At 43.5% G+C, this 24720-nt stretch overlaps 1 protein-coding gene across 3 annotated transcripts in view; it reads left to right on the forward strand.

Annotated features, from left to right (window-relative positions):
- The first annotated feature begins 248 nt into the window (after window positions 1-248).
- Window positions 249-24720, forward strand: part of SYBU (syntabulin) — a 58263-nt gene continuing 33791 nt past the window's right edge. Inside the window, exons 1-3 of one of the 3 annotated variants that reach the window (XM_045002976.1) lie at window positions 249-389; window positions 2486-2696; window positions 18285-18482. In XM_045002976.1, the coding sequence (XP_044858911.1) occupies window positions 363-389; window positions 2486-2696; window positions 18285-18482 (436 nt within the window). In that variant the 5' untranslated portion in view covers window positions 249-362. Of the gene's footprint in view, window positions 477-2485; window positions 2697-18284; window positions 18483-24720 lie in introns of all 3 variants that reach the window. The other 2 variants (XM_045002977.1, XM_045002975.1) reach the window with 2 other exon arrangements.

Below are 24720 nucleotides of genomic sequence, written 5' to 3' on the forward strand. Positions count from 1 at the left end.
CTGGCTCCGCAGGGGCGGCGGGGGGCAGGGCTGCACCTGGCCGGCAATGGCAGAGCCCGGGGTGTCGCTCCCTGGGCTCGCTGACAGGCGGAGCCGCCGGGGCAGGACTCGAGCCCAGCGCACGGGCTGCACGGGAGCGCCCCGGGCAGCAGGGAGCGGGCCAGCCCGCCAGGCGGCTGCAGAGCCTGGCTGCTGCGGCGGCGGCGGCACCACGTGTCGGGGCGGGGGAGCAGCGGGCTGGGCTGGGCTCGGCTCTGCACTCCTGGCGGAGCGGCGCGTCCCTGCGGCAGCCCCTGCTCAGCGCCTCTCCTGTCCGCTCTCCCCCAGCCAGGTGCCCCCGGGCCGCGCCCGACTGAGGCGGGATGGGACCGCTCCGCGAGGGCAGCAAGGTGAGCAGGGCCGGCGAGGCGGCCCCGGAGCCCTTTGGCCGCAGGTGGCGAGTCCCGGGAGACGGACCGCGGGTGACAGGCGGACAGGTGCGGGGGGAGACGCGCGGGCGGCGGGAACGGGCTGGCGGGAAGGGGATTGGATAGGGGGCGGTCAGAGGAGGGAGAGATCGGGGGTCAGAGGAGAGGGAATCGGGGCTGGCAGGAGGATGCGACTCGCGAGGAGGGGAGATCGGGGCTGACAGGGTCGGCGGGGGGGGGGGGCTCTGAGGCTGGGTGGTCAGGGCTAGCAGGGGGCTCTGACGCTGGGTGGTCAGGGCTAGCAGGGGGCTCTGAGGCTGGGTGGTCAGGGTTAGCAGGGGGCTCTGAGGAGGGGGACCGGGGCTGGCGGGGGGGCTCTGAGGCTGGGTGGTCAGGGCTAGCAGAGGGCTCTGAGGAGGGGGGTCGAGGCTGGCGAGGGGTCAGGGCTAGCAGGGGGCTCTGAGGAGCGGGGCTTGGGGCCGATGGGAGCATCGGGGCTGGCAGGAGCTCTGAGGAGGGGGGATTCAGTGCTGGCAGGGGTGTTGGCCCTGGCAGGGGCTCTGAGGAGGGGGGATCGGGGCTGGCAGGGGACGGCTAGGGGGCCCTGAGTCGGGAGTAGCGCTGGAGAGATGGTATCCAGGCCCTTGATTCCATCAGCAAAGGCCGGACAGGCGGTATTCATTTGCGGGCACCTTCCACCACCCCTGCCGTGCAGAGAGGAGGAGAAATGACTGCTACCATCCCTGGGTGAAAGGGGCTGAGTCATAGAATCGCAGAAGTGTAGCACTGGAAGGGACTTCAGTAGGTCATCTAGGCCAGTCCTCTGCATTCAAGGGAGGACTAAGAAATAAGTGGATTGTTCCTGACAGATGTTTGTCTAACCCAGGGGTAGGCAACCTATGGCCCGGGTGCAAAAGGCGGCATGCAAGCCGATTTTCAGTGGCACTCGCACTGCCCAGGTCCAGGCAGGGGTGGCTCTAGACATTTCGCCGCCCCAAGCAGGGCGGCATGCCGCGGGAGGCGCTCTGCCGGTCGCCGGTCCCGCGGCTCCGGGGGACCTCCCGCAGGCGTGCCTGCGGAGGGTCCGCTGGTCCCCCGCGACTCCACCGAAGCCGCGCGGGACCAGTGAACCCTCCGCAGGCATGCCTGCGGGAGGTCCACCGGAGCCGCCTGCCGCCCTCCCGGCAACCGGCAGAGCGCCCCCCGCGGCATGCCGCCCCAAGCACGCGCTTGGCGTGCTGGGGTCTGGAGCCGCCCCTGGGTCCTGGCCACCGGTCCGGGGGGCTCTGCATTTTAATTTAATTATAAATGAAGCTTCTTAAACATTTTAAAAATCTTATTTACTTTACATACAACAATAGTTTAGTTATATATTATAGACTTTACAAAGAGATCTTCTAAAATGTTAAAATGTATTACCGGCACGTGAAACCTTAAGTTAGAGCGAATAAATTAAGACTCGGCACACCACTTCTGAAAGGTTGCCGACCCCTGGTCTAACCTGTTCTTTAAAACTTCCAGTGTCGGAGATTCCACAACCTCCCTAAGCAATTTATTCAAGTGATTACTACCCTGATAGTTAGGCAGTTTTTCCTAATGTCCAACCTAAAGCTCCTTTGCTGCAATTTAAGCCTGTTGCTTCTTCTCCTATCCACAGAGGTTAAGAACAATTTTTCACCGTCCTCTTTGTAACAACCTTTTATGCATTTGAAAATTGTTATTGTGTCCCCCCTCTGTTGTCTCTGAAGAGACACATGCATTTGTCATCTCCCCCTGAGCCTTCCCCATAAAGGAATCTCCATCAATATATGTGTAAGGAAGGGAGCTCAAATGTGAGTTGGGATGGGTTATTCCTGGGGTACTTGGGATGATGGGTGCTTATGTGGAAGAGGTTACACTGGGGCATTTGTGGGGGAGTTGTGTGGAAGAGGTTAGTCCTGGGGCATTTGGGGGGGAGGTTGTGGGTGAGAGTTTACTCCTGGGTTTGGGAGGATGTTGATGATTGGGAGTTACACAGCAAGGAATGGTACTTATGTAGATCGTATCTTGTTATGTCCATCTTGTTTGTTTTTGAGTAGGAGCAGAAACTGCAGCAGGAGAAGGAGATCTCCCGCAGCCGCATTCCCCGCCTGCTCCTTCGGCCTTATGTATCCCAGCAGCAACAGCAACAGCAGAAAGTGTCCCCAGCCTCCGAGTCACCCTTCTCGGAGGAGGAGAGTAGAGAGTTCAACCCCCGCAGCTCTTCTGGAGGCTCAGCAAGGACCATCAGCAGCAACAGCTTCTGTTCAGGTACCAGCACCAGACACACAGTGGTTGTGTAGAAACAGAGATGTCTGGCCTGATTTTCCTCTCATTTAACCCCAGAATAAATTAAAAATAACTCCATTGACATATGTGAAGTTTGTGGTAATGATTGGAGAATCAGATCCTGTGTGTGTAACGTGTTTGGAGAGTAATAATACGTTGGCATGCAATTGTTTTTCTTTATATGCTTAGTATAGTCACTGATGGGGATAGTGAGTACATTTAATGCCCTATTTGTTTATTATTATTATTTATTCATATGGTGCCTTAGGCATGTATAGTGCTTTGCAGAAAAAAGTAAAAATTGATTTCCATTGAAATCCAGTATCTGTTTTTTCATATATGTCTGCAAGTGACACCAGATGTTTCCATTTCAAATTCTAAAGGCTTTTCTTTCCTATCCATTGCTAAAAAGTTGGCATCTTTATTGCAACAGAACTGTTTATTAGGGATACATTTCGATGAAGAAAGAGTCTTAAAAACTATGGTGATTGTGTAGAGAATGTGGACAAACCTGAGGCCAAAGGAGCTAGATGTGTAAAATAGGAGAGCTAGTTGCCATAGGAGATTGCAGACCTGGGTCATGTACTGTGGTTGATTTTTTTTACATAGAACTCCACACTGATTTCATGTAGTGTTCTATGTGTTGATCAGTAGCAGAATATAAACCAATGTGGCCAGTCAGAAAAATGGTGGCTGCAATCTTTAGTGTTAAAATGAAATTAACATTGTTTGAAAGTTCAACCTTCTTCCAAAGAAATGTAAAGATGCTGCATTGACTACTGGAAAATATTTAGTTACACATGCATCATACAGGACACAGGTCCTGTGGAAAGTGCAATGGCTCAGTGATGTATCAGATGGCAGAAAAACTATAATTCTTGAACTACAGTACATGGGAGGTCTTTTGCTAAGACTGACTTTTGTGAGACTTTTTAAAATACATAACTAATTATCCTTTATGACAAAGAACATTTTAAACCATATATTTAATATTACGTAATTGCTTCTATAGAATCTAGCATACTTTCAGATCCTATCCTGCAAAACTTATATACATACTTAATTTTATGCATTGTGAATAGTCCTATTGATTCTGTGGGAGTACTCAGTGTGTAAAGTAATGTATGAGCAAATATTTTTGCAGAATCAGGGACTATTTCTTTTAATTCCTTGGTACATACTACTCAGGTGCTCATTTTGAAGACTTTTTTTCGGGGGAGGGGGTGAGTTAATTTTAGTGCTTAATCTTTCATATAGAATTTGTCCTTAATATTTTTAGCTAATCACAATATCTTAGTTATTACAGGTATTTTGTTATTCTTAAATTGTCAGAGTAAGTTCCTGAATTTCCTTTTTTTGTCCATTCACAAAATTGCCAAACCACAAGATGCAATTATTTTTTCCAAGTGACGCTAGAATAGAATAATTTCTAATGGGCTTTCTGATTTTTCCCTCCAAAATTGGATCCACATTATTTTGTATTGTTTTCCCTAAACAGTAGTAAAATAGTTAAAATACATGCAAAAATAGCTAACTTTCTTAGATAATGAATAATATTTTCAATATCCACCCATGGTTATAGTATTGCATCCTTATCTCTGATATATTTCAGAGCTTAGTGCAATGATCTGTTAGATTATCATTTAATGAATAAAGGGCATTATTTAAAAAGCAGTGAGGGTGGAAAAAAGGCTTCCTCCTTATCCGTCCATGACTTTTGAACAGTTCCATCTTATGCTTTTTTAATTTGTGAGTTTATATATTTCCTAACATATTAGTGTACACGGGATATAGGAGTTGCCTAAAGGAATCTTCCACTGAAATTATTTTTAAAATGGTGCCTTTTAGAATTACATTTTTTAAATACACCTCTACCTTGATATAACGCTGTCCTTGGGAGCCAAAAAAATCTGCTTACCACGTTATAGGTGAAACCGTGTTATATTGAACTTGCTTTGATCCACCGGAGTGCGCAGCCCTGCCCCCCCCCCCCGGAGCACTGCTTTACCGCGTTATATCCAAATTCGTGTTATATTGGGAGGCTTTATATCAAGGTAGCGGTGTATATCCAAAATTTGTCCCTTCTTCACTAGTGCCAGAACCTTTGCTCGTGTCCCAACACTCTCTCACTGTGACTATTGCAACTTCCTCTTTTCTGGTCTCTCTTATTTTCATCTCTGATTTTTGAAGTCTATCCAACGTACTAAGACCAAAATTATTTGCTGCTGTTCCAACCATATAAATCCTCTCTTTGAATGCCCATAATAACTTCCTACCTCCTTCGGTGTGTGTATATATGTGTGTGTGTGTGTGTGTGTGTGTGTATATGTGTATATATATGTGTGTGTGTGTGTGTATGTGTATATATATATATATATGTGTGTGTATGTGTATATATATATGTGTGTATGTATATGTGTATATGTATATATATATATGTGTGTGTATATATATATATATATATAATCCACTGTTTTGACATTTCTAAAGCACCAATTACAATAATATTCAGAAGTACAATATTCAAGCTCTTTCGCGTCAAGGCCCTGCACAGTTTTTAATGTCTGCATCCTGTCTCTAATCATCCCTTATTCACTCCACTTGCCCTATGCTAGTTCATCTTGATGCTCGTTGTTTTTTCCTACTAGTAGCTGTATGCCTTTTTTCTTGCCGCCCCTTTGGTTTGCCTGGAACATCCTCTCCAACATTGTGCACTACACTACACTTTGACTTGTCAGAGGCCTCTTCAATACTTGCTGCTTTCAGTTAAAAACTTGTCACTGACCACCAGCCTGGCCTTGCCTAACTGTCCTCCAATTTTAAAGCATGGAGTCTTTAAAAAGAGGAACGTACAAAATGCCTGCATAACATAACAATAAATGCACCTTGAGATTGGTCACTCCTGTCTCCCTTAGCCTCTGGTACCTCCTTTTGTTTACGGTCATCCCTTGCCATGTTGTGTCCAGTTTGGACTGTAAGGACCTCAGAACAGGGACCTGTCATCTTTTTGGTTTAAAAGTGATATACGCAGCTATGGTGGTTAAGCTTACCAAGTAATAACTTTGGGAAGGGTTGACAGGTCATCAGGAGGTCAACATTCTGGTGATGAAAAAAGCCTGTGAGCATTAGAGTGAAAGATCTAGAACCCTCCCCTACCATAACCACCATCACACACATGAGAATCCAAAATAAAAAAAATTACCTAACTGTGTAAATAGCAACTGCAAGTGAATCAACACCTGGAATAATTCCTTTCCCTTCACCCCTTCCCTTGAAAAGTCTCTACCCGCCGTCCCTTCTTCCCTTATCACTTACACTGCGCTCTTCTAGTATGGAAAGCCCTTTTAAAAAAATATAGAATCAGCTCTCCTCCCTAGCGCACTGTGCATATGGCTCTGCTGCTTGTATCCCCAGAGCTTCTGAGCCTGTTAGTTTCTTGTCTGCCTGCACTGGCCCTGATGCATACCAGAAGGCTTCAGGTTCTTCTCCCTCTGTAACTGACAGGAGCAGAATCTTCTGGAGCCTGCTAATGTTGTTTCAGGCAGGCAGTGGGCAGAAAATAAAAGGGTTTAGGAGTCGGACCCCTGGGAACACTAATAGTGCTGCAATCATGGAGGCAGGCAGGCAGCCGGGAAGGAAATACCACTCAACAGTGCAAAGAAGACACTTAATTTTGCTCCGTAAACTCTGTACTGGGGGAGGGGTATTAATATTTGCTGAGCTCAGATTTAAGAATCATTTCCCCCTTTCACTTCTAGAAGACTCCTTATCAGGGAACTTAATATATGTTTATGCAACTTATTGCATATTTAGCAGTATTAGTATAATGTATTCATTCAATTTGTGGTAGGAGCCCTTTCCAAATTCACACAAAGATATGGTGTATGGGTATTAACATGCCTATCTATTAAATTCTTGATAAAAACAGATTTTGAAGCATAGACTGCTTCTGTCCAATGTATTTTAGATATTCTTTCTGAAAACAGGTCAGGCAACTTACGTTTGTATAGCAGTATTTATAGTATATAATCTTTGTTAAACAAGTTTGCATGGCTTCAATAGGTGCTGCTTGTCAGCTGACAGCGAAGTACTTCTCTTCCCCCCCCCACCCCCTTTGATTTGGATGTCAGCCATAGGATTCAAATGTCAAGCTGTGAAAAACATTCTACTAGCAACATAAGCTGGTTATATTGCTATTGAGTATTTCCCCATGTTATGCATGTTTTCCTCATAAATTACACTTTTGCCATTGAACTACACAGCAGACTAACCTTGTCAAGCAGGAGAAAGGTGCACACTTTAAACTCATAGACAAATAATCCAGTTTATGCCCCCTTTCTACAGCTGCTCCAAAGGAAAATTATGGTTTCCTAAAGACTTCTTTGGGAATTCCAGCTAATGAATCTACGTGCCAATTTATCTGCCAATCTGACCTGGCAGAGACCACAGATTGGCAGAGACCAATCAGTTGGACCTTAAGCATGTCGGCAAGACCCACCAGCCAGACATTTGGGAAAGAATTCTCTGTAGTAACTCAGCCCTTCCCATCTAGTGTCCTATTGCCAGCCATTGGGAATATTTGCTACTAACAGTCACAGGTGGGCCACATGCCAGTGTAGGCAATCTCATCATACAAGCCCCATCACAGACTTATCAAGGGCAGTCTCAAAGCCATTTTAGTTTTTTTATTTCCCCTATAGCACCTCTTGGAAGGCTGTTCCAGAACTTCACTCCACTGACAGTTGGAAACTTTTGTCTAATTTCAAGCCCAAACTTGTTGGCTAGTTTATATCCATTTGTTCTTGAGTCAACATTAGGGTTTAATAAATGTAAATAACTTAAATAAACTTAAACATTAGTGCTTAAACTTAAATAACTCCTCTCCCTCCCTGGTATTTATCCCTCTGATGTATTTATAGAGAGCAATCATGTCTCCCCTCAGCCTTCTTTTGGTTGGGCTAAACAAGCCAAGCTCCTTGAGTCTCCATTCATAGGGTAGGGTTTCCATTCCTCTGATCATTCTAGTAGCCCTTCTCTGCACCTGCTCCAGTTTGAATTAATCTTTCTTAAATGTGGGAGACCAGAATTAAACACAGTATTCCAGATGAGTTCTCACCAGTGTCTTGTATAACGGTAATAACACTTCCCTATCTCTACTGGAAATACCTTGCCTGATGCATCTTACGATCACATTAGTTTTTTTCACAGCCACATCACATTGGCAACTCATAGTCATCCTGTGATCAACCGATACACCCAGGTCTTAGAATCATACAATCATAGAAGATTAGGGTTGGAAGAGACCTCAGGAGGTAATCTAGTCCAACCCCCTGCTCAAAGCAGGACTAACACCAATTAAATCATTCCAGCCAGGGCTTTGTCAAGACAGGCCTTTAAACCCTTTAGGAATGGAGATTCCACCACCTCCCTAGGTAACCCATTCCAGTGCTTCACCACCATCCCAGCAAAATAGTTTTTCCTAATATCCAACCTAGACCTCCCCCACTGCAACTTGAGATCATTGCTCCTTGTTCTGTCATCTGCCACCACTGAGAACAGCCGAGCTCCATCTTCTTTGGAACCTTCCCTTCAAGTAGTTGAAGGCTGCTATCAAATCCCCCCTCATTCTTCTCTTCTGGAGACTAAACAATCCCAGTTCCCTCAGCCTCTCCTCATAAGTCATGTGCCCCACCATCCTGATCATTTTCGTTGCCCTCTGCTGGATTCTCTCCAATTTGTCCACATCCTTTCTGTAGTGGGGGCCCCAAAACTGGACACAACACTACAGATGTGGCCGCACCAGTGCTGAATAGAGGGGAATAATCACTTCACTTGATCTGCTGGCAATGCTCCTACTAATGCAGCCCAATATGTTGTTAGCCTTCCTGGGAACAAGGGCACACTGCTGACTTATATCCAGCTTCTCATCCACTGTAATCCCCAGGTCCTTTTCTGCAAAATTGTTGTTTAGCCAGTCGGTCCCCAGCCTGTAGCAGTGCATGGGATTCTTCCATCCTAAATGCAGGATTCTGCACTTGTCCTTGTTGAACCTCATCAAATTTCTTTTGGCCCAATCCTCCAATTTGTCTAGGTCGCTCTGGACCCTATCCCTACCCTCCAGCATATTTATCTCTCCTCCCAGCTTAGTGTCATCTGTGAACTTGCTGAGGGTTCAATCTATCCCATCATCCAGATCATTAATAAAGATGTGGAATAAAACCGGCCCCAGGACCGACCCCTGGGGCACTCTGCTTGATACCTGCTGCCAGCTAGATATCGAGCAGTTGGTCACTACCCATTTAGTCTGACATTCTAGCCAGCTTTCTATTCACCTTATAGTCCATTCATCCAATCCATACTTTTTTAACTTGCTGGCAAGAATACTGTGGGAGACCGTATCAAAAGCTTTGCTTAAAGTCAAGATATATCACGTCCACTGTTTTCTTCTCCTCTGTCTCTTCCAACTGATACTTCCCCAGGTTATAGCAAAAAATTTTGATGTTAGTCCTTAAGTGCATGTCCTGGCACTTTGCACTATTAAATGTCATCACATTTCTATTACTCCAGTTTTTAAGATCATCCAGCTCTTCTTGTATGATATTCCAGTTCTCCTCCATATTTGCAATACCTCACAACTTTGTGTCATCCACAGATTTTATTAGCACAGTCCCATTTTTTGTACCAAGGTCGTTAATAAAAATGTTAAATAAGACTGGTCCCAAGACTGATCCTTGAGGAACTCTGCTAGTAACTTTCCTCCAGCCTGACCATTCATCTTTCAGCATGACCCATTGTAATCTCCCCTTTAACCAGTTCCATATCCACCTTATATTCTTATATTAATCCCCATCTTCTCCAATCATTTCCCATGTGGAACTGTATCAAATACTTTACTGAAATCCAGGTAGATTAGATTTGTAGCGTTTCCTTTGTCTAAAAAGCTAGTTATCTTCTCAAAGAAAGAGAGCGAGTTGGTCTGGCACGAGCTACCTTTTGTAAAACCATGTTGTGATTTATCCCAATTACTGCTTACCTCTATGTCCTTAACTACTTTCTCTTTCAAAATTTGTTTCAAGACGTTGCAAACAAGGGGAGTTACTTATGGATTGAAGGCAACGTTTGGCCTAGAGTAACTAAATTCCATAGTCTGTTTAGTCTGCCTTTTTAATAGTGAGACAGGGTGGGTGAGGTAATACCTTTTATTGGACCAACCTGTGTTGGTGAAAGAGACAAGCTTTAACTCCACCCTCAGTGTCTTACAAAGTAGAAGGCAGAGTCACTTGCTGGAACTCCCAAAGAAGGCAAGCCTCATTTTCCTTCTCTCTCTCACCAATAGAAGTTGGTCTAATAAAAGATATTACCTCATCCACCATGGCTTGCCAATATCCTGGGATCAACAGGGCTACAACTACACTGCAAACAGTTTTTAATAGCTAGTCAGTTTGGGGGGGGAGAGGGGGTCATACTTTTTCATTTTTCATTTTCTGAATAGCTCATCTTTTTAATCAGCATTTTAATGCTGATGTTTTTTCTTCTCAGTCTTTGTATTCATCTTTGTTTAAGACTCTTAACCTATTGACTTACAGGAAACAATGCAGAAATAGTTGGTTAGCTGAGATGCTTTAGAACATGTGTTTTAATAATCAGTTGTAGTAAAGGGCTGTTTGAGCTAGAGGAGCGGTTTTATTTCAAATGCAAAGTACTCTTCTGGGCTTTTATTCTCACCTGCAATATCTCCTTGTTAATGAATATACATAGTACTACTAGTCATCTAGGAGTTAGATGACAACCAGTGGTTACAACAGGTGCACCTTTGTTACGCATTTAGAAAATTCTGGCTAAGATTTTCAAAAACAGAGTTCAGAGCCTAAGTTTAGGCCTTTGTTTTTGAAAATCTTGGCCTCTATGTTCACTGTGTTTACACTGTAAATTCACTGTGCCTGCAGCAGAAAGTTCTCTATTATCATATCCTGTTCACATTACTCACATGCATGGTCCATTTTTAGACTATTTTGCCGATTGGTCCAGTTATTGGTTGATACTTGAAGTGAGTTCAGGAATAGTGCTTGTGTGAGTAAAGCAAACAGGATTTAGCCATGCACATATACTTATTTAAATCAGTTTGAATAAGCTATGTTTATTACTAGCTGCAAATAACTGAGTCTGAGGATCTGTACAGGTTTATAGAAGAGACATCTTCATTCACAGTATGCAGTTAACATGCTTTACCTTCAGTCATGGCTGAAATAATTTCTCACTAGGACAGTGAGGTAGCTTGGGTATTAGGAAAGCTACCCAGAGAAGAGCATTGTTAAACTACACGCTTAACTGTATATTTTTGAGGAGAAAAAAAGAGAAAATTGGATCATTTTAATGGGTCAACAATGCAGAGACCAAATGTAAGGTTATTATAATTAGCTTCCTTATATGTTACAATCTCCCTATCTTTATATCTGTTTTCATCAGAAGGAATGTTTTGTTAGCATATTCCCCTGACTCCTAGTTTTATGTTTTCTTTTATTGACATTTATTGCATCAGATAAATGTGTTTTAAATTGCCCCCACATTTGATATCGAAAGCATTTTCACAGTCCTTCTTTATTCCATTTGCTTGAACTATATCATCTCAAATAGAGTCCTTCTCAAGCTGTGCGAGTTTGTTTGTGAGACCCATTGCTGTAGATGCTCTACCTGGCATAGCTGTGTGGGCACCTTGATCTTCATTTTCTAAAGACATAGAGCCAAATTCTGCTTTTATATACACACTTGTGGCTCTTATTCAAGGGCAGCATTTGGTCCTTTGTGTCCATTTTTCAGTGCTCTTTACTTGGAGGGTCTCCTGCTAGGGCATAGGAATGATTAGGGAATTTAGTTAGCTTACTGGTTAGTGTTTATATTTTTATGGAGAGAGGTTTTAAATGTGGAGGTTAAAAAAGTTTATATGTACGGAAGTGCAGACTCCTGTCTACTTCTCTCTCTCTCTCTCCACTGTTGCCTCATACAAAATGACTGCCCTTGTACCACTGCACTGTACAACTGCTTGGGAAGCCAAGACATTTGACCTTCTGAATATCCCTGTCACCTGCTCTACATATCAGTCAGCACCGTGAGCTCTAAAAGCCTGAGCTAGAGCCTACTGAAGTCAGTGGAAAGGTTCCTATTAACTTCAGTGCATTTTGGATTACGCCCTAAGAAACGAGCACCTAGCATCTTCCCCCTTCTGGAGTCCAGGTTTGTCCCCTCTGTATATGACTTACCGGTAATTCAGTGTTAAGAAGCTTTCTGTGTTTGTATCTTTCATTAAAAATACTTAATACAAGATATTTTGTTTTTAAATGGTTTTAATGCAAATTTGTACTGCGTTAATGGTGTCATGTGTATCAACAAGCATTGCAAGGTTTAAACAGAATAAGAGAACCTTGTCCGTAATCAGAAGCCCAAAATACTGCTGAATAAAGAGAACATGTTCCACCGTAGGAGATTCTGTGGTATTTTAATAACAAAATCTGTATGTCATATCTTGATCCTGATAAATTACTCTCCCACTGACATCAATAGGAGTTCCATATATAGAGAGACTGCAGAATATTAGGATTGAGAGATGTCATGCAAATCTAGGACCATAACATTGCCTTCATCCTCCACCACCACAACTCTCCCCCCCCCAAAACATTGGGTAGCGGTATGCAGTGATTCATAGCCACAAACTGGGATTTGGGTGACTCTAAAGCCTGTATGTAAACTATGAATACAAAAGCGGGTCAGGGCTCTAGGCTGGGGATACAGGTTCTGGGGTGGGGCTGGGGATGAGGGGTTTGAGGAGCAGGAAGGGGTTCCATGTTTGGAGGGGCTCAGGGCTGGGGCAGGGGATTGGGGCATGGGGTTAGGGCACGGATTTACCTCCGGCGGTGGCGCAGTGGGGGTGCTAAGGCAGGCTTCCCTCCTGTCCTGGCACCGAGGACCGTACTGCGCCTTAAGCGGACAGCAGCAGGTCCAGCTCCTTGGCAGAGGTGCACAAGCAGCTCTGCGCAGCTCTCACCTGCAGGTGTCGTCCCTCCCAGTTCCCATTGGCCGGTTCCCGGCCAACAGAAGTGCGGAGCCAGTGCTCGGGGTGGGGGCCGTGTGCGGAGCCCTGTGGTCCCCCTGCCTAGAAGTCAGACCTTCTGCTGGCCGTTTCTGGGCCCAGCGTGGTGTCGGAGCAAGTAGGCAAGCACTGCTGCAGCAAGTAGGCAGCACTGCTGATGGGACTTTTAACGTTCCGGTTGGCGGTGCTGACCAGAGCGACCCAGTGCCTGACATGCCGCGATCCAATACTGGGTCGTGACCTGAACTTTGAAAAACGCTGCTTTAGGGGAAGGCAATTCCTCTCTCCTCCTCCATACAAAATTGTACCATATAGCCAGTTGAGCATGGCTGTACATAGGATGTGCATATATGTGAGAGAGTATTCCTTCCCGATTTTCAGTGATCAGTGTATACCCTGAAGCTTTAAAGTCTGATTAACCATATATAGGTAAGATAGAAGACCTTCTAATATTATCAGTAGTCATAGTAATACTACAACTCAGGTTGTACTTTATGCTTACACTTTTTTTGATATTTGAATTTTAGCCAGTGCATGCAAATGTCACAACACTCTGAGTAGTTTTCTTGCTGATCCTATTTGTCTGTAGGTTTTCTGTGACACTACTCCGGTAGTGACGTTTGAAAGTTGGCAGGTGCATCATCAGATCTTAGGAGTAGTGATTAAAGGCAGTTTGCAACAATAAAATCCAGTTGACATTCAAGGTGAAGATTAATTTACAAGATGGTCTTACAAGGGTGCTTTCAAAAGAATAGAATATAGATACAGTGAAGAAAACAATGAAAGCTATGCAATATATTTCAACATATGTGCTCTGGTGTGTATTTGATATTTTCTGTATTTATAAAATAAAAGTAAACAATTCTTAAGCAGAAGGTCAACAGTGGTACCATCTAAAGAGGGTTCTTCAAGCCCTCTCTCTATGATAGCTTCCTAAAACTCATATGTCTTCAGCAGAACTACCATATGAAGTGTTCTGCCTGGGCCTGAGTTTTCTTACTCAGGCAAAATTCCCATTGAATTACGAAACTGAGTCCTTAGCTGACCATAATGCAAACTACATTAATACTTTCTCGCAGTTGTTAATGGTAAATTCCATTTTGGATTTATATGCTTCAGTTATTTGATTAACAGCTTCAGGAATGGGCTTCTTGCCTTCCTGACCTGTTTCTAGGTAGTTCAGATATTTCACAACCTCTCTCTTCCCCAAAATGGACAGCAGAATTTAAAGGAACCTGTGTATAAAAAAACACCTTAAATGGTCTACATGACATTGTTAAAGATTGTTTTGAAAGAAACTCTGTATTGGCAGTAAATGCTTTTAAGGACTTATCCTTTTATAAACCTGAGTATATGTGTGGGATGAAAGTTGGCTATACTAGTGTGACATGCTGCCAAGCTTCACTCTTTCTAGTGGAGTAAACATGCTATTGAGATTTTTCAGTGCTCTGCTTTGTAGGAAATGTAGCTGAAATACTGTTTTTAAAACTAATTTTTTTAGATTTCCGTAGCAGTCATGAGAGAGGGATGAAGAACAGTGATGGGTGATTTGTTTAGAATGTGCAAATATGCAGCCCTTCCAGTGTTTTTCCTTCCCCTTCCATTTTTTTTAGTGGGATGGTCAGCTGCAAACTGATTAGCAGAGGTACATTCTCAACTCACAGCTGAGGTTATCTTGCCCCTTGTGATAGACAGTACTGTTGCATGTGCAGCTGCTACTTTTGGCGATACTGAACATTTTGATCCTGTAGAAGACACTGCATTGAAAGGTACATCTGATACAGCTAAGGAAAAAATGTCTCTTTGGCAGCATGAACTAGATCCAGAAAATGTTTACAGGTTCACTTTTTCCATACTAACGATTAAATTACAAGTTCACACAGAAGCCTTAGGTGTATAGCTTGTTAAAAATAACAAACAGTAACAGGAAAGAGGAGTACAATAAAACCATTCATTTTCTGCAGCTGAAGTTAAAACTCTGAATCGGTTGTTGAAGTGTCTAAAGGTCAGAAATGATATGACTAGAGAAGACTTATTGTTATAAGTGCCAAGTTCACTTTGTTCCCTTGATAAGTGTCATATCACAATGCAAGCTGTGGAGCTTAATCAAATTAATTATAATAGGACGTGAAAGCAGTACATTATCAGTGGCCATATTAACTGTCTGCTGATCAAAACATGCATTTTCTATGTATTTTCTTTTGCTAATCTGCTTATCTCCTAATTTGTTGTTGGTTTTGCACATTTTTTGCTTTTTCTTAATGCTTTAATTCAGAGTTGTGGGTAGGAGTCTTTTGTTTGTTTTAAAATAAAACACCTTCACAGGATTTCATTAGCTCCTGAGATACTTTGAAGTAGAGTTTCTCCCTGTTGTTTAAAATACTTTGTGCCTAAACTATATTCTAAATATAATGTTAATGTTTTGTAAATGTTGGTATGCTTTGAAAGAGACGGTGTTTCTAGAAATAGTGAAATTTGTTGCTTAAACAGAATTCAAGAGTTCACTCAGCAGAACCAATCCATGTCCTGTAGATAAATTGTGCATACTCTTTCCATGTTTATGTGGTAAAAATTGGTGAGGCCTGCTGACTAATTCACAGAAGAAAATTAGTATTGATCTTGAGGAAATTGCCTTCTATTTTCCTCTACATATTGAATTTGATCATGAGATTTGTATGAATTAGTAAAATAAAGAACAAGATAATATAATGTAAGGAAGAACCTTGTGTTAGCAGGGCATTGGACTGAAAGGTTTAATAGATCTTTTAACTATCTTATTATCTTATGAGGAACTGAGACTAATTGGGGGGTAGGAAAAAGGTACCCGTAAAATTGCCAAAAGAAGAGAACAAATTCAGTATGGAACTTAATTTATCTGCAGCAATCAAAAGTATTAGCTAACAAAGTTTGCAATATGGTCAGATAGGAACCTGCTCAGTCTCTTAGTTAACTTGGAATAGACTATTAGCAAACACTGTTCACCTGTGGGCGTTGCAGGTAATTCACAAAGTGGATATGGTTGTCCTGACTCAGCAACATTGCTAGAAGCAGGCAAAGCCCCCCAGAACTAACTCGGACTGGCCACTGCTACTTTTGGGCTAGATTGTTATATTTCTTACTCAGCTGCACAGGGAGTATGGTGAAGTAGGCCCTTTCTTACTTCCCTGTTTGGCAGTGTAAAGGGCTGGTTGTTCCAGCCACACTGAGAAGAGCAAAGACAGCTTGTCTGAGACTCATTCTTGCAAGCAAATGGGTGGAAAGGGTTAAAGAGTGCACTCATCGGCCAGGGTAACTGACCAGGCACATAAGGGGAATAAGATGCTTCACAAAAAAGATGTAATAACTTTACTCCCCTCCCAAAACAAAGTGGGAGCAAGAGAGGAATTATGATTAATAACCATTCTCTGGTCTGATCCTAGGTTAGTTCTGTGCTGCCCCTTACTCTCAGTCAGACTGTAACATTACACATTCTAGCCCTTTCTTTCTACCCCTCTTCTATGGGTAGACATGGTTTTCAGCCTGGTCCCCAGGCAGAGCTTATTGCAGAAGCAGACCTGAATTATAGACATGACAATGAGCAAACTGCAGTGTAACAGTGGTTACAGAAATATGATTGTGTGCTTAGTTAAGGTATAGGTACATCTGGGGGTGTGACATTATAGCTTGTGGAGGGGAGTTTTATTCATGAAGACAATACAAGATGAATGCACAGTGCAAATGAATAGTGAAAGATACTGGCTTTATTTTACCCTTGGAAAGAAAAAATAAGTGACTCAGTTCTCTGGGACATGGGATATTTCTGACCTTAAAGTGACATCATGGTTCAGTTTTTTTTAAATATAATATATATTATAATTTAAACAAATAAGTCACTTATTGTGGGTATCACAAAAGAGGTGAGTATTTAGGAGGCATTCAAATAACAGTAGGAAGGATTTTTTTCTTAAATATGTTGACTTTCTGGACTGGATACCTTTTTACGATGACTTGTATTTGAGTGCTAGTAGTTTTATTGTGTTTGTACATCTTTGAATAAACCACCATTTCTGTGTCTCCAAGAGATGAAAGCTAATGCTTATGCACACTAATGCTGATTTACACAGAAGTATTGTTCATATTGTGCAGCAGTTTTAGTGCCAGGTATCATACAGCCACTTTCTAGACATGAAGAAGGAGCGGGAGGGATAGCTCAGTGGTTTGAGCATTAGCCTGCTAAAGCCAGGATTGTGAGCTCAATCCTTGAGGGGGCCATTTAGGGATCTGGGAAATAAATCTGTCAGGGATGGATTGGTCCTGTTATGAAAGCAGGGGACTGGACTCAATGACCCTTCCAGTTCTATGAAATAGATATATCTCCATATAATAAAAAAAGTTGATATAAATGAAAAATAATTCATGTTGAGGCATGTTTATTGTTTTCAGTAAAATGATAATTACATTTCTGAATTTCATGCATATAGAGTGTACATTGATTGCAACAATCTAATGAATGAATATTCTGGATCAGTTTGCTTTTCATATTGTAGATATTTATAGGATAATAAAATACTAAAGTTGCTCAGTAAAAAACCCAGAAAAATACCAAAGCAAAACAAATATTTCAGTTGTAATCCATCACAGAGACAAAAATGCCCAACCAAAATCCTTAAGCAACGCTAGATGCTTTGTACAATATAGTAAATAATTAAAATTAACAATATACATTATATTATCTGCAGTGATGTTTTGCTATAGACAAGTGTACGTCAAAGACCCAAATATATGAGTCGTCCAAAATATTTGGTATGTGCATTGAATTGTGTTCTAGCACAGAAGTTAAGGCCTTAGTCTAAAAAAGCACTGACAATATATATTGTATAGTCAGTAGGACATACTGTCACCAAAACAGGTATGTGTTGATAGTGCACTCTCAAATTGATCAGCTGTAACCATACAGCTTATGCCTTTCGACTTGAAGGCCCTTCCATAGTTCTGGTATGAAGGATCTGTGGGGAAAAAGCTGCCCCATTCTCACTCTTGGCCCATAGTTACATACATACATATGGGAGGTGCACAGTCAGAAATTGGATATATATGTCACATGCACACAAGCACACAAAGCAATTCTTATTTTAACACATTTTTTAATTTGTATATTTCATGTTATAATATTCGATTACCATACTGAGTAAGAGGAAGTTAATCTTGGCTCCGGGTTTTCAGAAGTTGCCTCTGATTTTGTACCTTCACAGAATTATGGAAACAAATATTTACAGTGGCATTTTATAACAGTTACGTATCCAAGAACCATATTGCACCCACAAAATGGTGTGTTCAGTTGTTGGGTGCAGGAACGTGGGAACAAAATGAGTCTTATCTTTGTGCACAGGTTGTGTGTTTTAGAGAACTCTGTTTCTGATTTGTGTGTAGTATAGTCCAAAAGTTTTCTGCCTTCTTCATTTTACTTATTAGTTAACAAATCTTGTGTTCATTTTTTGTCTTTTCAGATGACACTGGCTGCCCTAGTAGCCAATCAGTATCTCCCGTTAAGACTCCTTCTGATGCTGGAAACAGTCCAATTAGTTTTTGTACTGGCAGTGATGGAGACTATACCAAAAAGAAATGTAATGCTGGAACGGTGGGGGAAGGAAACCCACAGTCTGCGCGATACAAGAAGGAAACAAAGACAAACTCTGTAAAACCCGGTAAGTGCATTTTAGATCGTTTCATTTTATTAATTTCTCTTCAATGTGTACAATATATTTACAAAGTTCTCATCAGGCAGCACAGAGGATTTTATTTATGTAGCTGGTGCTGGGCCCTTTATATATGATTAATTGCAAGATTTGAACAGCAGTAAGGAGTGGATCTTTTTAGTGACAACATAATAATTTGAGACCCTGCTATAATTTGTTTAAGATCGGATGTGATGTGAAATGTGCTGAAATGCACATTTTTCTGTGTAGAAGTTGAACATATTTTTGTTTGTCTTCCTATGTGACACATCCCTATAAATCATTCTGGGACTGTGATGGAAGGAGCTTTGATTAACTTCTTTAAACACATGTTTTTTTCCATATCAAGCCTCTTTAAGCCAGATTTTTAAAGGCATTGAGGCATCTAAAGATGCAGATAGAAACCTAGAGGTTTTTCAAAAGTGCCTAGGTGCCTAACTCCCATTGTTTTCAAAAATTCAGCTAGGCACCTATCTGTATGTTTAGGTGCCTAAATACCTTTAAATATCTCTCCCTTTGCTCATAAGTGCACCCTCAAATGTGGGTTGGTGTGATTTTAATGAGAGCTCTTTGTGTGCATCCAAGAGGGTAATTTGGCTACTACTGTTTTCAGACACTAACTTAACTTAATAAAATGTGAAATAATAGATTTAATAAATGTGAACATCATTGGACCATATGGTCCTTGGTGTGAGGATTATGTGAGATCCCAAGTAAGAGAAATTGGGGTATGGGGAATGTTATGCAACACTACTGTTTACCTCCTTTTTAAATGGCTTTTGTGTGTTTGCCTTTTCAAAGGGCTTGTTTTCTTCATTTTTTCCATTGTGGAGTTGAGAGTTAAACGTAATTGTTAGTATGAGTTTTTTACCAAATGGTGAAATGTTTTAGCAGTAGTATTATACTCTAATAAGTGGAGTTGATGATTCAGTAGACCAGGTCTGTTCCTTCTGAGCTCTGAATCAATGACCTAACATGGTTTTAGAGGGCACTCTGTAACCAAGGTGATAGCTCTCAATTGAGGGATAAAATTAAGTCTCTGATCACTTACGTTCATTAAAGATTTCTAAGGACCCAACTGACCCTGCACCACTAAAATCAATGGGAGCTTTCCCATTTACTACGGTGGACTTAAAATCAAGCCATAGGTACTTACTGCGGGGTGGACTAGCTCAGGTGCACTCCCAGATTCCAGTTTGGGAAGGTATCTTCTATTTTAAATTCCACCTACAGTTCCAATTAGATATGGTAATTCAAACTTTCTTTCTGTCTTAGACTGTTGGATTGAGGTGCTGTTAAGCAAATACAATGTTATACCCTGAAGGCAGCTGCAGTTCTTTTTGAGAACAAAGCGATTACGTATAATAGAATCATTTTGTGCCATAAGTGAATTGGGCAAGTCATTCAAAGCTTATGTCATGTCATTACACTCTTATTAAACCACACTTTTAATGTGTTTTTCTTTAAACTCATTAAAACAATTTTAAAAATTGTTTTAATGAGTTTAAAGAAAAAAAACCCTAGCAAGAGGCCTTCGTGCCTTGAATTAAACTTTACCGGCCTCATAAGAAAAGCAAAATTATAACTGATTTTAGAGATCTCTAGAACAGCCCTACTATCACATCGTAATGTCATGATTTTACAGTCTAGTATCTTGAAGTCTACCAGAGCTGAAGACAAAATGACTGTTACGATTGGAAAAGGAAATTCCTGTCTTTCTAACATTGTGAGGTTTTTATATCTAACCCAGGTGGCTCATGAGATATTGGACCTTTAGCCTTACGCTCGGCCAGGAGTAAATATAATCAGAACCATGGTGTCACGAACGTGTGTAATATTTGTTTGTGGGGGAGAGAAAGAAACATTTCTATGGCACATGTTTGTGTGTTGTTTTTTGTTTTGTTTAAATCAAGTGCCCTAGTGTGGAGGGTTGTTTGAGGTGGAGTGAGTAGAGCACATGAATTGGTCAAAGCTGCAAGATAAATACAGTCTGTTGAATGAAAGTTATATGGATATGGATATAGGCCTTGTCTACACTACAAGACTATTTCGAATCAACTTAGTTCGAATTTGTGGATTCGACCTTATGAAGTCGAATTTGTGTATCCATACTAAATACACTAATTCGAATTTCTGAGTCCACATTCACGGGGCCAGCATCGACTTTGGAAGCGGTGCACTGTGGGAAGCTATCCCACAGTTCCCGCAGTCCCCGCTGCCCACTGGAATGCTGGGTAGAGCCCCCAATGCCTGCTGGGGGGAGAAATGTGTCGAGGGTGGTTTTGGGTAAGTGTCGTCATTGAACCGTCAATCACAACCTCCCTCCCTCCCTCCTTGAAAGCGCCTGCGGGCAATCTGTTTGTGCACTTTTCTGGTCAGTGACAGCGCGGACGCCACAGCACTGCAAGCATGGAGCCCGCTGCGATCATCGCCGTTTTCTCCTCCTCGCACTTTATTGTCCACCTCTTCCACAGTCAGCTGATGAGAAATTGGGCTACTTTTCAATGGTGCTGCAAGCAGTGGGGGACCATAGGGGACGTTTTGCAAACATCAACGTCGGGTGGCCGGGCAAGGTTCATGATGCGTGTGTTTTCAGGAACTGTGGGCTGCTCAGACGCCTGCAGGAAGGTAGTTTCTTCCCGGACCACGAAATAACTGTTGTGGATGAGCAGATTCCTAAAGTCATCCTCGGGGACCTAGCCTGCCCGCTAATGCACTTGCTCATGAAGCCCTATACAGGCGCCTGGGACAGCGACAAGGAACTCTTCAAATACCAGCGAGCAGCGTGACCTGTGACTGTTCAGTTTCTTTACAGAGAAGCTGAACCTGCCCCTGTTTCTTTACCCACTGACTGTTGACTCTCCTCTTCGGTTACATACCCCGTTCACCCCATTTCCCCCACTTCCAACACACGTGTAAAAATAAAATACATGTCCCATTGTTACTGAAGAAAGGTTTCTTTATTCATGACTTTGCGTTAAAGGGTTGAAACTGGGAGGCAGACTGTGCTGGGTAGGGTGTGCGGTGATGTAAAGACCGCCTCTAAACTCAACGAATGACAGGCTCCTGCTCCTAGAGCGGTCCGCAGTGCCGGAATGCTTCTTTCAACGGAGCCTGCCATCCCTCTTTTTCGAATTCTGTGTGCGGGGGGATATGTGACCTTGTGGCGGAGGAGTACGGATACAGATTCCTCTGCTGCGTGACTCAGCGGTCCAGGACAAGGACCGCTGTATAAGATCTGTAACCGCCCTCCCCCGCTACAAAGTCACATCCCCCCCGCCCACACAGAACCTGGAAACCACCTCCCATACCGACCATGGTGCCTACTGACTGCACTGTGTGTGTGACCCGCTGCTGATCCTGCCCCCGTGTCTGTACCCTGGGAAAGGTGACTGTCCTATGCAATTAACAACCCCCTTCCCCACGCCCCCCATTCAAACACAGTCTTCTTTGAAAAAACATGATGGAAACAGTAATTAACAGCAAAGTATTTTTATTACTTAAGTAGACACTTAGGGGATGGAACTGGGATTGGGACTTGTGTGAGTCCGGAAGGGAACGACTTCTGCAAATGTAGGGTATGAGAGCTTTTGGGTACTTGAGCACTCTGCTGGGGTGCAGTGACAGTTTACACGGCCTCTGGCGCCCCTCCTTCTGGTTATTTTGGGTGAGGGGGGTATGGGACTTTGTGGCGGGGGAGGGCGGTTGCAGATACACTGCAGGGGGGCTCTGTCCTCCTGCGGTCCTGCAGAACATCCGCAAGGCGCCTGAGCGTGTCCGTTTGCTCCCTCACTAGTCCAAACATTGTTTGAGTCGCCTGCTTGTCTTCCTCACGCCACCTCTCCTCCTGTTCGCTGTGTGAGCGCTGGTACAGAGAGACGGTCTCCCTCCACTGGCTCTGCTGGTCCGCCTCGGCTAGGTAGCAGCCCATACGTTCATCGAACATCTTGTCCCTTGTCTTTTTCTTTCTCCGCCTAATCTTTGCCAGCCTCTGCGAGGGGGATGCTGTGGCAGGTCTGGAGACAGTGGAAGCTGTGAGATGGGAAACAGGGAGTGAATTCCTTGCAAAGATACATTTTTGCGAACAATTAACTGAGTCTAGGCTGTCTCTGTGAATTCTGGATTGAGACCCCTGTGCCTGCTGGGGCACAAATAATTTTCGCGGTGGATTCTGGGTAAATGTCGCCAGTCATTCCTTCCTCCGGGAAAGCAACGGCAGACAATCATTTCAAGCCCGTTTTCCCAGAATTGCCCTGGCATACGCCATAGCGTGGCAACCATGGACACTATTTTGCCTTTTGTGTATGTCACCGTATGTGTACTAGATGCCGCTGACAGAGGCGGGCCAGCAGCGCTACACAGCAGCATGCTTTTGCTTTTGCATGACAGCAGAGATGGTTACCAGCCATATTGTACCATCTACCATACCATAAATTGGTAATAAGATGGTAATAAGATGGGCATGGTTACCTGTCCTTTTGCACTGCACCATTTGGTGCTGTCATAAGTGCCCCTGGCCGAGCAGCCAGGGGCGCAAAAGCAAAAATTGGGAATGACTCCCTGAGTCAATCCCTCCTTTTTGGTATCTAAAAATAGAATCAGTCCTGCCTAGATTATGGGCAAGTGTACTAGAGAATCACTGTATCATAGAACCAGATAGCACAGCTGCTCTGTGTCCGATCCTGCATAAATTTGGAGCTGTATGCTATTCACAGGGGGTGCTCCTGCAACAACACCACCTGTTCATTCCGGCCTTCCCACAGCCTTCCTGGGCTACCATACCATTGTCCCACCACTAGTGTGATGAAGTAATAAAGAATGCAGGAATAAGACACAGTGACTTGTTTGTGAGAAATGAGTGGAAGGAAGCCTCCAGCTGCAATGATAGTCCAGGCAGGACAGTAATTACTGTGGATGAAGGAGCCCATCATCCCTCTGCTAGTCCAGGGGCAATTCAATCTTTTCTTTACACAGGAAGGGTGGGGGCTGATGGAGCTCAGCCCCCTGTTGCAATGATGAGGACGGTTACCAGCCATACTGCACCATCTACCATGAAAAATTAGGGCCAGGCGCCCTTGATCGATCTCACAGATGCTAGTACGCATGATTACCAGTCCTTTTGCACTGCCCCATGTGCCAATAGGCTGATGATGAGGACGGATACCAGCCATATTGCACCATCAGCCATCCATAGCGTGGGGGGAGCAAGGATGTTGGTGTTGAGTGCTGCACCATCACGTCTATCTGCAGCATTCAGTAAAGATAGGGTGACATGTAAAAGAGTCAAGAGAGGATTGTTTTCACTTCTGGTGGTGGGTGGGGTGTGTGCGCAAATTGCCGAACTATGCCCTGACCCACCGCAGACACTGAGTTTGACCCTAGAAGCATTTGGAGCTCATCCAAGAATGCAAATACTTTTCGGAGACAGCAGGAACTGTGGGATACCTTGCGTCCTCATTCCGCCCTCCCTCCATGAGCGTCCATTATATTCTTTGGCTTTCCGTTACGCTCGTCACGCAGCTGCGTGCTGAGTCTGTGCTATGCCGTCTGTCCGTGGATTTATTAAAAATACTTTGGACCAGGCGCACCATAACAGTAATTCCACTACTTAGATGCATGAGTCTCCTAGCGAGATCACCGTGAGGACGGGCACTGAAGGAGATAGAGAGCGCGTGCTGCGTGAAATCTATCACGAACCACGGACCGATGCAGCCGTGCTCGGGAGGCAATGCTCCCTGAATACCGCATGAAAGCCTCGCACGGAAAAGGGTGCTATCACGGAGCACCCAATAAGGCAGCTCTCCCAGGAACCTCCTGCTGATGCTTATCGATTAACGGAAGGAGAGCTTCGTGGAGATCTCCCAGGAGGATTTCTGTTCTATCACCATATATAGAGAGACCTCCTTCTCACACACTTCAGATTCCTGTTATATTAAGAATAAAAGTTAACATGGTTAAAGCACTTACCGACTGCTCCTTCCCCTGATTCAGGATCCGGGTTCATGGCCGGGGAGGGTTGGTAGGGGATCTCCGTGACGGTGATGAATAGATCCTGGCTGTCGGGGAAACCAGCGTTGTAAGCGCTCTCGCCTGCCTCGTCCTCCACAAACACTTCCTCATCTTCCCCGTCCGTGAACATCGTCGAGGAACTGTCCGTCGACACTGTCCCATCATCAGAGTCCATGGTCACTGGTGGGGCAGTGGTGGC

This window comes from Mauremys mutica, chromosome 2 (genome assembly GCF_020497125.1).
Source record: "Mauremys mutica isolate MM-2020 ecotype Southern chromosome 2, ASM2049712v1, whole genome shotgun sequence".
Taxonomy (NCBI): Eukaryota; Metazoa; Chordata; order Testudines; family Geoemydidae; genus Mauremys; species Mauremys mutica.